Source organism: Sinocyclocheilus rhinocerous, unplaced genomic scaffold (assembly GCF_001515625.1).
Source record: "Sinocyclocheilus rhinocerous isolate Xijiao unplaced genomic scaffold, SAMN03320098_v1.1 scaffold2207, whole genome shotgun sequence".
In the NCBI taxonomy this organism is placed as follows: domain Eukaryota; kingdom Metazoa; phylum Chordata; class Actinopteri; order Cypriniformes; family Cyprinidae; genus Sinocyclocheilus; species Sinocyclocheilus rhinocerous.
The window spans coordinates 587,309-604,468 of record NW_015625575.1 but is presented as its reverse complement, the minus strand read 5'-3'; the positions used below and the strand labels follow the sequence as shown (position 1 = coordinate 604,468).

The window sequence follows — 17,160 nt, the reverse complement described above, 5'->3', positions numbered from 1 at the left end:
GTTGTTACAGCAGTAGAAGTGAAACTATGTTAAACATGATGAACTATAGAAAGTATAGAAAAAGGAAGTATAGACGTATAGAAAAGGAAATATGTATGTAAGATGTATTTATTAAATGCCAAGATAAAAATTCCCTTTCTATTTTTTCTTTCAGTTTAGGAAATGTTTCATTTTTTAAATTACATATACTACAATAAGCAGACATGTGTGGCCTAAAATACCAGGCTTAAGTTGATCCGCAGTTGAGTGATTATTGTTGTCACATGTAGAGTGTGTTTGGGACAGAATGTGCAGCATTAATAAAATGCTCTTACACCCCCCAGTGGACTCGTTTTGTTTTACTTTCTCATATTGAAGCAGATTATTGTACTTTTTATGTAAAGAATATGTATCTCCGAGGGCGTACTTTTGGTTTGGACATTGGGGGGGTTGAAGTGTGAACTGTTTTAGTAGAGTCCCGGGTCATGCTCACTCATAAGGTTTATTTATTTGTTTGTTTGCTTATATATTTATTTTTGTGACATGGTCTTTTGTGCTATCATCTATGCAAAGTTGGTGCAATAAAGTAACATCATAGTTAACAATTACTTGTTTACACACACACACACACACACACACACACATACATATATCTGTTTTGTTGTATCATCTATGCAAAGTTTGTGCAATAAAGTAACGTCATAGTTAACAATTACTTGTTTACACACACACACACACACATATATATATATATTGCCATCAGCAATATCTGCTGCTACTTCCTCAATTGTGGTTACAATTTAATTAGTTTTATATAAGCGTGTTAATGTTACATACAATATAACTTTTTCGTTGCCTGAAATAATAGGTATAAACTTTAAATGAAATAAAATAAAAAACTGATGTAGTATAATAAGTAAAATCGAAATTAAAATGAATGAAAACTATATAGACATACTTAAAATAAATAAATTAATAAACACAAACACAACAAAATTATTTTAAAAATTAACTAAAATGAACACTATAAAATTAAAATTATAGCATTCCAATGATGGTAAAATAACACTGCATTTGTCCACACATGATGCACAAATGATCGTTTATTACTTTTATTCGTTTATTTGAAGTGACTGAAGGGAATTCAACGCGCTTTGCATTGTGGGCAAAGGCAAATCCAAGATGGCGGCGAGCAGGCGACTGCATAAGGTAAATATTCCGAAAAATCTGCTTTTATGCATACTAAATAGATATTTTACTCGCTTTACCTCCGTGAATAAGAATAATGTCAACTTGAATCACGGTTGGTCGGAAAGCTGAAACTTTAGAGCATTCTGGTGTGAAATGTGACGAGGATAACGAGGAAGAAGCTAACGATCTTAGCCGTAGTTCGAATTTACACTTATAATGGAAATATAAATAAAGATAAAGCTCATATATGATAATCAGTGTTCTGGGTGAGTCTAATTTATGGTGTGCTTCAGAATAAACTTTTGCACGTCTGTTAAAGAGTGTTGTCGTTGACAGATGATGAGAGTAGATAAGACAGAAACTACCTTATCTGTAAGTTTATCAAGTAAGATCAAATCAAACATAGTGATCAAATTGAAATATAATGAATACTAACTACTTTAATATAACAGATGAAGTTTTCTGAAGTGTTCTTAGTGGGTAATTTAATTTATGATACTATGAGAAAGAGAAACAGGAAGTATGTCTGTTTTCTTCCTTGAAATCATTTGTAATTGACCAAATCTTTTTAAGATTAATGTTTTTTTTTTTTTTTATAAATATGAGTTCTTTTAGTTTTGAATGATTACATTCATATTTCAGACTCTTGGGCTTCGCAGCCTGTTAAATGTTCAAGACATAAAAATAACAGCATTATCAGTATTTTGCGTGAATTTGTGCCATTTTAACAGATTTAAATACAAATGGCTTGAATTACAATGTAAATTTAACTATAGATTTTTAACTGTAGATGAGAATTGTTCACACGACCACAATGAAACCGAAAGTATTTTGTTCTCACTTTGTGGTTTCTCAAATCTCTCAACAATTCGTGAAGTATCAGGTTTCTTTGTACCTTCATATACTGTGTTTAACAGGAACTTGATGAAATCCGCAAGTCTGGAATGAAAAATTTCCGCAGCATTCAGGTGGATGAGTCAAACATTCTGACCTGGCAAGGACTCATTGTTCCTGTAAGTTTTTATTGAATGCCAATGTGTTTTTTTTGCAAGAATTGCATGCATAAATACTGTATATCACCATCATCTCTCAATTTGAACCATTTCGAATGCGCCCCGCTTTCTTTTTCAGGACAACCCTCCATACGACAAAGGTGCGTTCCGGATTGAGATCACATTCCCTGCAGAATACCCCTTTAAACCTCCCAAAATCACATTTAAAACCAAGATCTACCACCCGAACATTGATGAGAAGGGTCAAGTGTGTCTGCCGGTCATAAGTGCTGAGAACTGGAAACCTGCAACCAAAACTGACCAAGGTATGGCACATCTCTAAGCCATTTTATCCGCCTCACACCCATAATATCTGCATTAAATATTTCCCCCCCCCCTCTTCCCCCAGTAAAAGGGTCAAGTGTGTCTGCCGGTCATAAGTGCTGAGAACTGGAAACCTGCAACCAAAACTGACCAAGGTACGGCACGTCTCGAAGCCCTTTTATCTCCCTCACACTCGTAAAATATTGCCATTAAATATGTTTTCCCCCTCTTTAACCAGTAATCCAGTCTCTCATCGCCCTCGTCAACGACCCCCAACCAGAACACCCGCTGAGGGCCGACCTGGCAGAGGAATATTCAAAAGACCGTAAAAAATTCTTTAAGAACGCAGATGAGTTTACAAAGAAACATGGCGAGAAGCGGCCAGTGGACTGATATCGCATGAGCGCGTTTCCCTTGTTTCTCCTTTGCCCACTCCTCCAAAACCGTTTCCCCCAATCCGAGTCCCCGCCAGTCCGCCCTCACTCTCGGTCCCCCGCGAGCATCCCAGCCGCATTTCACCTTCGGCAGAAGGACCCGTGACTTCTCAGCCTCTGGGTGTCGAAGCGTGTTAAAATTGTGATGAGGGGAGCGTGCGAATGAGAACTCGATAAAAGTGGTGAGATTTGGGGGTGGGGAAGGACGGGGGCGAAAAGGTTGTTCCTTTTAATTTGTTCTTAAATTGCACAGAGATGTGTTCAGGTCATGTAATCTGCTGCGTGATGAATCTTGACTGTTTTCATAGCAGAATACTATGGTGAACCAGAGTATAATGTTAAGTCGTTTCACTTTCACATTTATGACATTGAAGAAATCCAATCCAATAGTTTGTTTAATGAAAACACGTAATACGTCAAAGGTGTGTGGCAAATGTTTCTTTTATATTTCTCTCTCATCTCTGTAATTTTTTGTTTTTTTGCTTAGGTTGCACTGTTTTCTGTGGAACAAGGTTTCATGTTCTTCATAATCTCAGTTTGTAACTCACTGAATCACAAACTAGTCACTCATCAATATAATGTTTATGATGTCATAAAAAGGAAAGCAAGACTTGACTTGACTTTGTGTCTGACTGAACATCATGTATATTAAGACCTTTCTGGGACACACAAACATTTCTTTAAGATTAAGGAACAATATTCTCTTAACTAAGAGTTTTCCCTAAAAACTTTAATTTCCTGTTTATTAATAGTAAAGTGGTAGTTGCGGTAGTTATGTTAAGTACTGGGTTGGGATAAGGGATCTAGAATATAATCATGCATTAATATGTGCTTTATAAGTACTAATAAACAGACAATATTCTAGTAATATGCATGCTAATAAGCAACTAGTGGATAGTGGTCCCTAATCTAAAGTGTTACCAAATTCCTAAACTAAACCTCCCTTTTTAACTGCACGTGAGATATACAGTCGTATAGGAATAGTAATATCTCTTTTCACTAGTTGATTCCTGGATTTGGCAGAAATTAGTAGTTTACACAAGTATACTAGTGATACAATCACTGTACTAAATTGCAGTTGTCAAGTTTTAAGGAAGCATTTTTTTCTTAGATTGAGGGGTTATGCAATTAATGTTAAAATAGCTGTAATGTTTTATTAGTTCTAGACAAAAACCTGTTTAGACCTATTATGCAAAATCCAAAACACCTTGTACATCTAACGATGAAGCACCTCTTCATCATGGCCATTAGGGGGCGTTTTGATGCTTCTGATCCAGGAAAACGTGAAATTAACTGCCAAACCACTATGAAGAAGATCTGATTACAATACTGGATTAAAGACTTTCAAGGTAAATGGGTCGATTTGTGCAATTCTATTTAAATATATTTTCTTATAGACTACAGGATTGTTCAGTGCAGATTTGGGGGTGGGGAGCTCAGTGCTCAGAAATGAGTTTAGTTGATTACAACAAGCTACCATAGTTGCCACCAAAATACACAAGTACAAATAAATGATTAAATGCTAAAACTGAATAAATTTAAATGAACAAACTTGGCGTTGCATTTGCAACCATGTGAAAACTGTAATGATCTCTGAAATGTAAATTGTAAGTGGGCTATAATAAACCCATGTTTATCTTTATAAACATGATTAATTTTACTTGTGATGTTTTCTATATGGGATGATCCTCATGAACATGTGACGCTAGCACGTGGTATCAGACATGAACTGTACAGAATGCGAACAAGATTAAAGGAGATAATGGCGCAAAAGTGAATTTCAGATTTTTTTTAAATACCCATCCCAGCAAAAACTTTCCAAAATTGGCATCCAAACAACACCAGCCCCAGCACGAGCACCGACGCAAGTGAACCAGCCCCCCCTTCACCCAACACGGACACACACAGCACCCCCAACCGAAAACATCTTCCCGCGCCCCTGTCTGTCCATAAAAACGTAGTGGTGGTTCCAAGGTACAGTGATGTTATCAGACGGTAAATTGTTTTATTACCATCATTATTGGCTACATTTGGGTTTTGGTTGCATGTAGACCCTCTAAAAATAGCCTTTGTGTTTTTTCAGTGGCTTCTACAGCCAGCACGCTGAACCCATTTTGTAGAAGCACACCCCTTCACCTCTACCCCCATCCCGCTTCTCTCTTAAGTATAGAACCAAGATTAGCATTATTAGATACGGCACTAAGCAGCTCTAAATGGAGAAATTAGCCCCACTGGATTAGTCCGTCTAACGATGGGAGGCCAGTGTCTGGCGTTAAATTAATTACAGTTTAAACCATTGTGTAAAGAAGATTGGACCTTGCTGCATTTTACAATTGATGAAAGACTGTTCAGACAACTGTGCTTACATAGTGTATAAAGATTTTTTTTACTCCGTCAACTCCTCAGATGATCAAATATACTGAGTAGGTGACATTGAAACAGTCGTCATCAAGAAATCTGGGAGAAAAAAAAAAGTCTTGGTTTGACTTAGTGTAGTGCTTGGGCCATGTGTCCGGCCACTGGGTTCCTAGAACCTTGTAATGATAAACCCATTACTGTCTGTGACGGCAGAGCAACTGTGTTGACACTGTTAGTGGCATCCTGCTGCTAAATACTTTAGAGTAAAAAGCTTCTGGCAGCAACATAAGATGTCTACACTGTAACTGCAAGCAAGCAACGTTACAAAACTAGAACATTGCTGTTATAACAAAAGTAGCTCTTTACACTGCTACCAAGCATTTGTGTTTATTGCAATAGCAGCGTTCTATCAGTTGCTCACTGTGTGCACATTATGTTAGTGGTTGCAAAGAAATAAGAAAGCATTTGTAGTTTTAGGGTTCATTTTATTGAGCTTTCTATACATATAAGACCTTCGGTTTTGGGATTAGTGGAAGGAGTGTCCATGTTTCTCTTGCTGGGTCCATCCTTCATTAAAAGAGCATTGCTCACTTCCTAAAATGTTGGATGGGGGCGGGGATCTTGATATCCTGGCCCTTTTCCAGCCTCTTCTCACACTCGATCAGATAATTGACACCATCAACGACTAGCTGCACCAGTTCCACCTTGTAAAGAAAAGCAGAGTCATGCTAGAGTTTGAGAAACTTATGCATGTAAAACTCCATGCAAGTTTACCCATTTGATTTTGAATGACCTACCTCGGATTTGCCCAGGCGGTCAAGGTTTGAGATGTCGAAGGTATCGCCCACTGCAGCTGTGTCCACACCTCCAGTGCCACGCTTCTGCAGCCGCAAGTTATCCAGGATCTTGCCAAAGCGAGGGTCCTACAGGCAATTGTTTGAATTAGACAGATTTCAACATTAGATACAGCTTTCTTCCGAAAGCTTTCACTATAAGATAAAGGTAATTATTGTTACCTTGCTGAGCTTTGGCAAGCGGACATGTACTCCAGCCCTGAGGCCGGTGCCCAGGTTGGATGGGCAGGTCAGGATGTAGCCAAGATGTTCATTCCACATAAACTCCCAGCCTCTCTCCTGAATCAAGTGTTCTACCTGTCCAACAGAGAGGCAGCCAACAGATGGAAGACATTAACCTTATAGGACAACTCTAGGTAAGTTGGCTAATTGTTAAAAGTATGAAGGACATGTGGTTTTACCTGTTTGAGTCCTCTGCAGAACCTCTCAAACACCCTTTTCATGTTGCCACCCTTCTGCATGGAAATGACACGGGTGTGGTCTTCCTCATTGATCCATATTAAGAAGGTCTTCTCGTTGTTATGCCTTGCAAATAACGGGATGTTTAAAAGACAAAAAGGGGCTCTGTACTGTCGTCATGCCAGCAAGTCCTGCTTGTTTTATGAATCAATAGTATCTTGCAGTAGTATCATCTTGCAGTAGTATCATGCCTTCAATGTAACATTAAAGGTACATATGAAAGTTTTATCTGAATGCAGTTCTTTGCTTGCAGGCAAATGTGAGAATATTTATATTGTTCTTATGTGACATATCTTGTTAGTTACATAAATGGTGATCAAATCGTGCCAAGAACTTCCTAAAGCCATACCAGATGCCTCTTGCATCTGGCCAGTCACGGGCCATAAAGGCACAAGTCAACAAGGGGGACACAGGTTTGTCAAACAGGAAGTGGTCCTACAGAAGGATGAAAGGAAGACAAAGGTAGGTGGAACTGGAGGAGGATCACAGAATTAGAGGAAGACCAGACACTTGGAACACTTCTTGAGTCAAATGCAACCTAGAAAAAAAAACTTGAAAGATGGGAAGAAGGGTCTAGAACTAAAGAGACTGTTGGGGTTGTACTGTCATGGCTTGTTTTCTCTCCGTCTAGCCTTACCAGATCCCACGAGCATCTGGCCAGTCCCTGGCCATCCCAGATGCAGTGAGCAGAGGAGACACAGGCTTGTCAAAGAGAAAATGCTCCTAAGCCATGCCAGCATGAAAGGAAGAGTTCAGCAACATGATGTGTGGAAGCAGCTCAGTTAAACCCAATCACATTATCAACCAGGCACTAAAGTATCCCATGACTGAAAGAACTTTATGGAAGCAACTCACGTCGATAAGTCTTTGCTGCTCTTGTTCAGTCATTTCAGTCAGGCTGTAGTAACGACCAGAGAGGTCTCCCTTCAGGCCAGCCAAGGCCTGGACCGTGACCCTTTCGACTTCACGTCGCTCAGAGCGGCTGCAGGCAGGGGGAAGGCTGAGGCCACGGATACTGCGGCCTGTGCGTACACGGGAGGACAGGACGTACTTTTCATCGAACATGCCTGAATGGATCTGGAAGATAAAGAACAACCAAGAAATGTTGGTAGAAAATAGAATTAAATGGGAATCTGAGAAATGCATTTTGCATGAAGAAATAAAAACAGGCATTCACCTTGGAGGCATCCAGGTCAGTGGGATGCTTCATGGTCCTTGGGTCATAGCCATTGTGCCTGTCCTTGATTACTGGATCAAAGATTTCAGCAAACACCTACAACGTCATTTGGCAAAGAAGTCAATGGTGTTGTCTCTAGATTAGTTTGCACAACATTACTTGAAAAGAGAGGAGAGGCAAAGCCAGAACTTGCTGAAAAGTCCAGCTTATACAATAATAGATTAGATTTGGCCAAGTTGGTTTATGTTGTTTAGTGGTGGTTTAGTTAGCAGACCAACATAGTTGTACCCTTAACTTGGTCTTTCTGGTGAAGCAGGATGATCAAGGAAGTCTTGCTGGTTAAGCTGGTTAAGAAGCCAGCATCCCAAACACAACATATACCATTGACCAGCTGGTCTTTTCATCAAGGATTAAACAAAACTACCTTAGGAAAAGAAGTTGGATATTATGTCATATTAAAAAAAGCATGTAGGTAGTTTGAATGTATGGCTGTACCTCATAGCTCTCCTCATCACCAGCAACTATCCCAACTGTCTTGATGAAGGGATGACCAGGGTTGTCCACACCAGTCTGAATGCACTGGTCAAGAGTCCAGTTGTTTGGGGTGATCTTGTCCCTCAGTTTTGCATAGATGGCCGGGGTTAGTGCCCCGGCCATGCAGTTGTTGTGTTTGCGAAGGTCAGGGAAGTCAGCACTGTTGAGGAACATAAAGTCACATCTTTAGTCATGTTCTGTCATTGGGTTAGACCTAGAGCCTGTGGAAGTGATGACTGAGAGGAAAATTACGTCCAAATTGTTGGCTATCATGCCCCATGGCATTCTTGTAGGAATGAAGACTGTGTTCAGCAGTAGAGTGATGCAACAGGGAACACTACAGAAGGTCATTTCTGTCTACTGCTATAAGACTGTACAACTCATCCACTATGTGCAGAGTTGTCATTGGCACTGGCTCGAATGGTGAACCTGTTGGAGATTCAGTCAAGTCACAAGACTACACTAGTGAGGACTTTGTAGTGTACTACTACCCGAAAGTCTATCCAGGATTAAGTCAGTCTGGACTTAGAGGATCTCAAAGCTTGAGGGAGGTATTTGGGGCAGATTAACTTCTTGTGAATCGGGCCTAAATCCAAAATCTATAGGACTGTAACAGGAGACTGACTGATCATTTCTCGGTTGAAGGTTTAGTGTGAATTTAGGTGTAGGATGTTGGTTTTGGATCACCCTAAAAGAGTAACTCTCTTCATATTTGGCTCCTTCAATGAACTTAAATCTTGGACTGCTGATCTGATTTGATCTTTGGCGTCTATTAGAGTAGTGCAAATAAGGTGACATGCGGGACGGGACATAAGCTACTTAAGTGTCATGTTCCCACCCATTTACCTTTCACTCAGTTAACGTGTGATACTTCATCACACAGTACATCATGACCTCTACGTCTGATCATATTTTTTACATTACAGAACAGGTGCAAGTAAGCTGATGGAATAGAAAGTAACTCACCCTTCTTCTTAGATTCTCATGCATTTTATTCAGACATGATTGCTAAATATGCAATGTGTTAAGTGACAAATGGTAATCAATAAAGCAAGTCTAGATATTTATTAAATAATGACTAGCTGTATTTCATGCGATATTATCAATGGGATGTAATTGTACTCACGCCTCCAGTGCTTACCTGGGAGGGTAAAGTTTCCTCCTCTGATCTGCAGAGACGGCAGCATTATCGCTCATTAAGTAACCAGTTGCCACAGCACCAGCCCCAAGGCTCGCCATGAGCAAGCCAGTGGTACGGCTCGACATCACCTTGGCGAATGAGCTTGCCATCTTCACACCGTTTCTTGTCAAAAAGTTCTGACAGGATCAGCACTGGTAGAACAAGGTGGCAAGGTTTTCACAATGATCTTAGCTTCTTTTTAAGACTATAGCTATCAAACTAAACTTTGTGTTAGTTGATGGTGCCCTAAGCTGACAAGTATCACCTGATTTAAGATGGCAGCTTACTTGTTTCTGACTGGTTACCTTCTTAAGAGACTGGTTGATTAACTCTAATACTTTCTTTTACTAATTTTCCTTCACCAGTTTCTAAAGAACAGTTAAGGAGGAACCTTTATAATGTTTCTGAGAACTGTTCTAAATATAAGGCATAGTTTAAACCAAACAAAATTTTGTAATATTTTGTCAAAGAAACCAAACAAAGGAACACTTAAAATACATTTCAAATACACCTCTACAATTTGGAACCCCAAAATTGGGTCAATCAATAATGGTTTGTCCACAGCAGATTCTTAAACTTTAACATTTGGTGACATCCTTGACAAAGTCCTTTTGACACTGCAACTGGAACTCTAAAAGTGAAAGTGTTATTAATAGACTAGCAGACTACATGAAGTGTTTGGAACGGAGCCCCAACTGGCACCAGTCTACCCTGAGGCCTCGTGCTCAAGCCGTGACATTCTGAACCGGTCACACAAGCGTATACAAGACCCAACCAGAATCTGGCAGCTTGAACTCAGATCTACATTATACACCAAAACCATGAACACTCTGTGATACTTCTAAGCAGGTGGCCCGTCTGCACTTGACCGAGGTTTAAGGTCTACCTCTCGGCGGAGTTGTGGGGGATTACTAGGCTTTTAACTCAAGGATTAGTCCAGAATGTTAGAAGAATAGCACTAAATAAGATACTGTTTAATGTCCATAAAGATGGCACAGTGATTCCAACAAATGCTTCCTACTGAAATAGTAACCTATATAGGTATCTGCAATCTGTTTTACAGTCATTCAATACAACTTAAGTATATCAAATGAGTAAAATAATTAAAAGTTGTACCAAATATACACTACACTGCACTTTGTTAATAAGTAAATATCCAAGCAAATAAAACAGCTGATTGTTGGCTTACCACTTTGCATCCAGCATTTTCAATATTTACAATTTAATGGAAAGCGATGAATGATTTCTTACCAGTTACGGGAATTCCTAATTCTCAAACTTAGCTTAAGTTTTTTTTTTTTTTTGTGAGTAAGTAGTATAAGGGAAGAGAGTTTTACCTGTAGAGTCTCCTCTGTTACAGTAGGTTGTGTCAGGAAGCACACAGTCTGTGAGGGAGGCTGGCGCTCCTCCCAGGATATGGGATTAGAAGTGGACCCGATGGCCAATCCTCTTCCACGTAAGTGCCAGGTCATAACCCATGTCTGTCGTCCGGCTTGCCCTTGAGACTTGCCGCCATAGTCCAACATTTTGCATTGTATGCAGCCTCTTAAATATAACCACTACCAGCTCTTTAAAGGGCACCTATTATGCCTCTTTTACAAGATGTAATATAAGTCTCAGGTGTCCCCAGTTACAGCAGCGAAATATACAGTTACTTGTAGCTGTCTACGGTGTTAAAGGGGTGATATGATGTTGCTAAAAAGAACATTATTTTGTGTATTTGGTGTAATGAAATGTGTTTATGCAGTTTAAGGTTAAAAAAACACATTATTTTCCACATACTGTACATTTCTCCTCTATGCCCCGCCTTTCTGAAACGCGTCAATTTTTACAAAGCTCATCGTTCTGAAAAGCGAGGTGTGCTCTGATTGGCCAGCTATCCAGTGCGTTGTGATTGGCCGAATACCTCAAGCGTGTGACGGAAATGTTACGCCCCTACCATACTGTGATGCCCTGTCCGGCCGGAGCGACTAGACAAAAACATTAAAACCCATTACAAACGAGGCATTTGTTGCATCCAGTAGGGACATAATTACGGATTATAATGACGCATCGCGCCGCGTACACACAGCGTCTCCCTGACATGCTGCTTCAACACTAACTGCGGTTACTGAAACCACGCCTTCTTTCTTTGCGTGCACATTTGGGCGCATTATGTAAATATTTCCACATAGTGAGGTAGATATGTGGGGCGTGTTTAAACGAGGCGTTTTAGGAGGGCATGGACCAGTCTTATAAAGAATATCTCTTTGGGTTTGAGACTTTAGTCTTTGCAACTTTAGGGATCTTATCTATTCACGAACAGCTTGTAACACTCCAAAGAGAAAGGAAAACTTGAAATCGCATCATATGACCCCTTTAATATGACCCAAACAATAAAATAAAAGCAGAAAATCACTCACTGCTCTTGAATGAATTATTTCTGTAGCTCTAATTAGAAGACATTTCTTACTTGAACGCTGCTTTTAAATGCTCTTGCGTGAAGATAAACATGATGGATTGTGTGCGGCTCACTCAGGGCGGGGTCTCTGCTAATACGGCAGTGTCTGTCAGCAGTTGTGGGCGGGGCGTGTAAAATGTGACGTCACATTTTATGGATTCTGCAAACGACATCTAGAATAGACAAGTGGACATCTAGAATACTTCTTTAAATCACAATAATTATCCTATTATCAAGTAACTTGCATAGACAGGCAGCAAGCTAGCTAGCCAGAATGATAAAAACATATGTTGATTATACAAATGATCTTTTGAATGCATAATGGAAAACAAACCATACAGAAGATAAGACCAATTTTATTTCAAAGGTTACAGCTACATTATGGATAAATGTACAGAACATTTATGTCATTGACTGAAAAAGATGTGAAATCAATTATGGAAAAAAGACCCTTCTTTAGAAAGTGTGCATGAGTCAACAGCATTATTTAAATAAAAAACAACAATGCAGGGCTGCCTATGTTTACAACATCAATAAGTTTTCCAGGTAAAAGTTAAAATAAATGAATATATACCCAATTAAATAAACAGGACACTGTGCTGAATCTATGTTTGAATTAAACAACAACTATGTATCTTTGTACAAAAACAGACTTAAATGCCCACTTAAACATTTGTGTAAAAATTTAAATACTGTCTCGATACAGCTGGGTGGAGTAAACTTTAAAAAAAAAAAAAAAAAAAAAAAAACTGTAAACTAGTGAATGATTGATTCCCTGCTCATTTCAAAATCAACAATAAACCACTTCTTCTGCATCAGCCAAAAAGTATCTTTTCTGCACATAACATAGTATGGAGTAAGGTGTATAATACCATAGTACACAGATATGGTAATAAATCAGTACAAAAGTCACTGTTTCATGGTACCATCACAGTATTTCTGAAGTGTAGAATATATGTAACAAATGCTTCGAATCTGCTATTGTTAATCCAAAAGTTAGAGACAAAATTTTTTTAAAGAAGAATTAAGAATATGATTAAGTACAGATTCATGCACACACATGCCAGAAAATATCAAAAAATGTCTACAAACAGAAACTAAATGAGCAAATGCAGCCTCATTGCAACATGCTGTGTAAACAGATGACACCTAATATTAACAAATGACAAATGTAAAAATATATTTCTTTTGCTAAACCGTAAACGTGCTTGGTTGAGCTTTGACATTTCAGCGAACTCCAGTGGATCAAAGTACTGACATGACTGTCATACATGCGGGCAGATTGATTGAGAAACTTGCTTGTCAAAATTGGACCAGCGAACATCAATCACACACATTTTTGACATCTGAACATATGTTTGCACGCATACACATTCTCATTATAGTAAAGGAATGATCAGACTTTAAAAATGGAACTGATATTGTGCATTCAGGTAAAAAAATTATCAAATGATTAAAATGCATCATGCTAGAAATATGCACTATGAAACTGTACATAATATTTACAAAAAGGCACATTTAAACCTGAGTTTACAGCAAAAAAAAAAAAAAAAGATGATACAAAATTATATGGAATGAAATTAATATATGGATAGGTTGTTGTTTCTATAGTGGACAGACTTCAGTTCAGATGTAAGTTTAGATTCCCACAAACTGACTATAAAAAGTTTTTTGATATCTGAGTCTGGTTGTAAACATTATCATCAGGTTTAGTTGGCAGGAGGGAGTCTTGGCTCAATCTTAAGAGATAATTCATAAAGTGTGTCCTCGTCCATTACAAGAGTCTTGTCGAGGAGGAACTGTGTTACCTTAGAGAAAAACAGCGATATGTTACATAAATTGAGAACCAACTGCAAAGTCTGTCTTTTAAACCTATAAAGCTACTGTATCATATTTGATATGCAAATTTCTAAGGTTTCTAAATGTTCAACATGATCAAAACTTTGCTGTTGAACCTGTCACACTCAATCTACTCCATGCCTTCTGTCGTCTGATTGATAGTTCAGACTTTTTTAGTGTAATTGTACAAACGTCCAGCTTCAGCTGGAGCTTCACGAGTCTTTCTGCTGTCAAATCTTGACTGATTTTTATAAAGTAAATGTAAGAATAACTGAAGCAATATTTCCAGATGAACACTTACTGGACTGAAGCAGCTCAGCTTTACTTGATTCTCCATCAAATTTTTTTTTAGAAAAATCAGTGCGTCTCAAATCTGATTATCGGGATGTTTTGAGGAGCGTTTGTTTCCAGAAGCTTTACTTTCACTGTTCCTCAGCGGAGGAATGATCTTCACAAGCCTCCAGAACATCTCACATCTTCTGAGGAGCCTTTATTTCTTCAGCTCTCAATCAGCATTGGATTGCATTGCATTAAATGTTTGGATCATTTAAATCTTGTCTTACTAAGACATATTATTGGAGATATATTGGAGTGACCACTGATATTTATATCATTTTATGTAAGTATCTGCTGTACTGTTATAAAGATCTCATTGATCATATAAATAATCAGCATCTGCACCAAACTGCATATTTTACTAAGTTTGTGTCTGAATAAAATTCAAGTCCAAAAAATAACAATTATTTCACATAATTATTTCACTTCACCTAAAGCAATTCTTTATCTACTTGTTCCATAATATCACTGTACATTCAGACGATACCTTGGGTTGCAGATCAATCCTGTAGGGCGCCTGCTGAAACTGTCGGATCTCTCGTATTATGTGTGAGATCTGTGAAAAACAACAAACAGACATTTGAAGACAGGTTCACTGATGTCTTTTGAAATCCTGAGATTTGACGTCCTACAAACACCACAAGCTGAAGAACTGTTTAAATACCATCCTCATTTTAGAGAAGTTGACGAGACCCTCCTCTGTGAAGTTGGGCGTTCCCTCCTCGATAAACGCCAAATCCGTCAGGTACATGCCCAGATAGGGCACACACGGAGGGTTACAGCTGCTGAGTAAATACGCCACTAAGTATAAAATCACAGCACAAACTTACTTTTTCAGAGTTTCCCTCAGGTTCTTAAACCTCCCTTCAGATGAAACTATCTTCTGCAATCTGTCCATAAGTGCCTTGGTCTGATAATTAACAAAATCCCACATGGTTAAAATAAAAAAAATAAAAATAAACAAAAATCACAAAAACTGTTTGTTTACATAGGGTGACCATAAATTCTCTTTTCCTTCTATATGTTCGGAGGATTTTTAATGATTGAAGGCCTGCATAATGAATCATATTTTAATCATTCATGGCTGCGGTTGCCAGATTTCAAGAGTATAAATCCCCCAATTTTTTTTCATAAATCAATAAATTTTTTTGTCCAGCAGTTTACTTAATCTTCCCAATCTGGCAACCATGCGCACTCGCTCTCTCTACATTATGAAATAAAAAGCGCTGCTGATCTGAAAACACCAGCAAACATATAAGTTAGAGTTTAGCAATCTCTACTGAGATATTCAGCTAAAATAAAATGTAATACACATCAAAGTTTGATGTGACTAAATCTGCGAGCAAACCATGCGAGTTGATAATTTTTTTGATTTGTGCTTATGTGAAAGTGCAATAATTCGAATGAAAGGTCAAAATGACAATATTCATGATTATATTTCTGAGCAAAATAATCGTAATTAACCATTTAACTATTATCATGCATCCCTAGTTTGACCAATAGGATGCATGCATTGTACATAATCGACCAATCGTGGTGTGCGAGGAGGCGGAATCTACAGAGAACAATCAAAGCAAAGCAAATAAGACATACATATAATGTATGAGGACTGTAGAGAGCATGTCAGTAAGGAAAACAAAGCCAAACATCAGACATTTTAGCAAATTAGAAGGGCGTATGGCCACCCTATTTTACAATCCTATGGAATCTGTGAGGCTTTTTTTGACTCACCTGTTTGCAAACCTTGGCCCACGTTTTCTTTAGCCTGTAGATGGCGCTGCGGTTCAGTGCGGATGTGATCTCTAACACGCCGTTGTAGTTGTTGAGACAGCGGCATATATCAGCCACGGCTAGCCACTTCTCAATGGATGCAGCTCTGGAGCTCACGTCTGCATGAGCCATGATCTGAGAGGCTACCAGATTACTCATCTGTTCAGAAAATGATTAAGAAGTTACACTGACTCACTCACATCACATTAGGGATTTACAGTTACAAAAGAAAACTATTTAATGTTGTCTTTTTCAGTTTTAAAAATGGGATAAAGTGCTGCAGTTTCTAAAAAGCTAACTATTAATTATATGATATCTAACTATTAATTTTACTGTAACACTCTACAATAAGGTCTGTGTTTTCCGTAAAAATACCCTTGAGACTATTAACCATTTATTTTGGGAGTGAACAGATTTAAAAAGAAAAGCTAGGATTGTTGTTTTGTAGAAGCTACAAATGTTGTTAAAAAGTTTTTTTAGTTGATGGTGATGTCAAGATTGTATTTTTATTTGATTTAATTGTTATAATCGCTTGTTATTATATTCATAAAGATAATTGGAATGAAAAAATGTCAATCTTTGAACAATTTAAAACTGATGTTCCAAAAGTAAAAACTGGAAAGCAGTAAGAACTTTGCAGCTTTTTAATGTTATTTAATATGTTTTTTTTTGTTTTGTTTTTTTGTATTACGTATATGTGTATGTATATATTTACATGTAGATCTACCCCTGACATGTTTGGTTATATGTACTCTTGTAAATACAATATATTTGGTTATTAATTTAAAATAAAAAAAATAAAATACATTCATAAATAACATTTTACAACAAGGTCCAAATCATTAACATTAGTTAATGCATTGGCTAACATGAACTAACAATGAGCAATATATATATTTATTACAGCAATCATTAGTCTTTAATAATGTTAGTTAATAAAAGTACAATTCTTCATTGTTTGTTAAAAAAATTATTTAAAAAATGTTAGTAAATGTTTAAATTAACATTAACAAATGGTTTGTTCATTGCTTGTTTACTAGTGTTGTTAACTAATGCTAACAAATGAAACATTATTATTATTATATGTGACCCTGGAGCACAAAACCAGTCTTAAGTCGCTGGGGTATATTTGTAGCAATAGCCAAAAAAACATTGTATGGGTCAAAATTATAAAAAAAAATTAATGCCAAAAATCATTAGGATATTAAGTAAAGATCATGTTCCATGAACATATTTTGTAAATTTCCTACTGTAAATACATAAAAACTTCATTTATGATTTGTAACATGCATT

At 37.7% G+C, this 17,160-nt stretch overlaps 3 protein-coding genes across 7 annotated transcripts in view; 1 reads left to right on the top strand and 2 right to left on the bottom strand.

Annotated features, from left to right (window-relative positions):
- Positions 1-1,132: 1,132 nt before the first annotated feature.
- Positions 1,133-3,578, top strand: LOC107751780 (ubiquitin-conjugating enzyme E2 L3-like). Its single transcript, XM_016567555.1, has 4 exons — positions 1,133-1,188; positions 2,088-2,183; positions 2,302-2,488; positions 2,725-3,578. The coding sequence occupies exons 1-4, from the start codon at positions 1,162-1,164 to the stop codon at positions 2,877-2,879; spliced, it is 465 nt and encodes a 154-aa protein (XP_016423041.1). The 5' UTR covers positions 1,133-1,161; the 3' UTR covers positions 2,880-3,578.
- Positions 3,579-5,741: 2,163 nt separating this feature from the next.
- LOC107751766 (creatine kinase S-type, mitochondrial-like) lies at positions 5,742-10,895 on the bottom strand. Of its 2 annotated transcripts, none has more exons than XM_016567536.1 (10): positions 10,820-10,895; positions 9,444-9,634; positions 8,264-8,462; positions 7,769-7,864; positions 7,447-7,668; positions 7,229-7,314; positions 6,534-6,657; positions 6,295-6,429; positions 6,076-6,201; positions 5,742-5,982 (listed from the first exon to the last, which is right to left on the bottom strand). In XM_016567536.1, the coding sequence occupies exons 2-10, from the start codon at positions 9,590-9,592 to the stop codon at positions 5,866-5,868; spliced, it is 1,254 nt and encodes a 417-aa protein (XP_016423022.1). In that variant the 5' UTR covers positions 9,593-9,634; positions 10,820-10,895; the 3' UTR covers positions 5,742-5,865. The 2 variants fall into 2 exon arrangements, with proteins under 2 accessions (XP_016423022.1, XP_016423031.1); XM_016567545.1 differs by lacking the exon at positions 7,229-7,314 and adding an exon at positions 6,941-7,026.
- Positions 10,896-13,420: 2,525 nt separating this feature from the next.
- The window catches only part of LOC107751733 (ras-specific guanine nucleotide-releasing factor 2-like), a 37,512-nt gene continuing 33,772 nt past the window's right edge, over positions 13,421-17,160 (bottom strand). For 2 of the 4 annotated variants that reach the window (XM_016567489.1, XM_016567507.1), the window contains exons 24-28: positions 15,829-16,026; positions 14,928-15,007; positions 14,762-14,882; positions 14,585-14,653; positions 13,421-13,730 (exon numbers count right to left, since the gene is read on the bottom strand). In XM_016567489.1, the coding sequence (XP_016422975.1) occupies positions 13,632-13,730; positions 14,585-14,653; positions 14,762-14,882; positions 14,928-15,007; positions 15,829-16,026 (567 nt within the window). In that variant the 3' untranslated portion in view covers positions 13,421-13,631. The remainder of the gene's footprint in view (positions 13,731-14,584; positions 14,654-14,761; positions 14,883-14,927; positions 15,008-15,828; positions 16,027-17,160) is intronic. The other 2 variants (XM_016567499.1, XM_016567515.1) reach the window with 1 other exon arrangement.

Bases quoted from the DNA above. Each gene is read 5' to 3' on its own strand.
- LOC107751780 (XM_016567555.1), top strand. From the start codon at position 1,162: ATGGCGGCGAGCAGGCGACTGCATAAG. The intron at 1,189-2,087 runs GTAAATATTCCG...TGTGTTTAACAG, and splicing joins CGAGCAGGCGACTGCATAAG to GAACTTGATGAAATCCGCAA. The intron at 2,489-2,724 runs GTATGGCACATC...CTCTTTAACCAG, and splicing joins TGCAACCAAAACTGACCAAG to TAATCCAGTCTCTCATCGCC.
- LOC107751766 (XM_016567536.1), bottom strand. From the start codon at position 9,592: ATGGCAAGCTCATTCGCCAAGGTGATGTCGAGCCGTACCACTGGCTTG. The intron at 7,315-7,446 runs GTGAGTTGCTTC...GGCATGGCTTAG, and splicing joins AGCAGCAAAGACTTATCGAC to GAGCATTTTCTCTTTGACAA. The intron at 6,658-7,228 runs GTAAGGCTAGAC...GTTATTTGCAAG, and splicing joins CCAGATGCTCGTGGGATCTG to GCATAACAACGAGAAGACCT.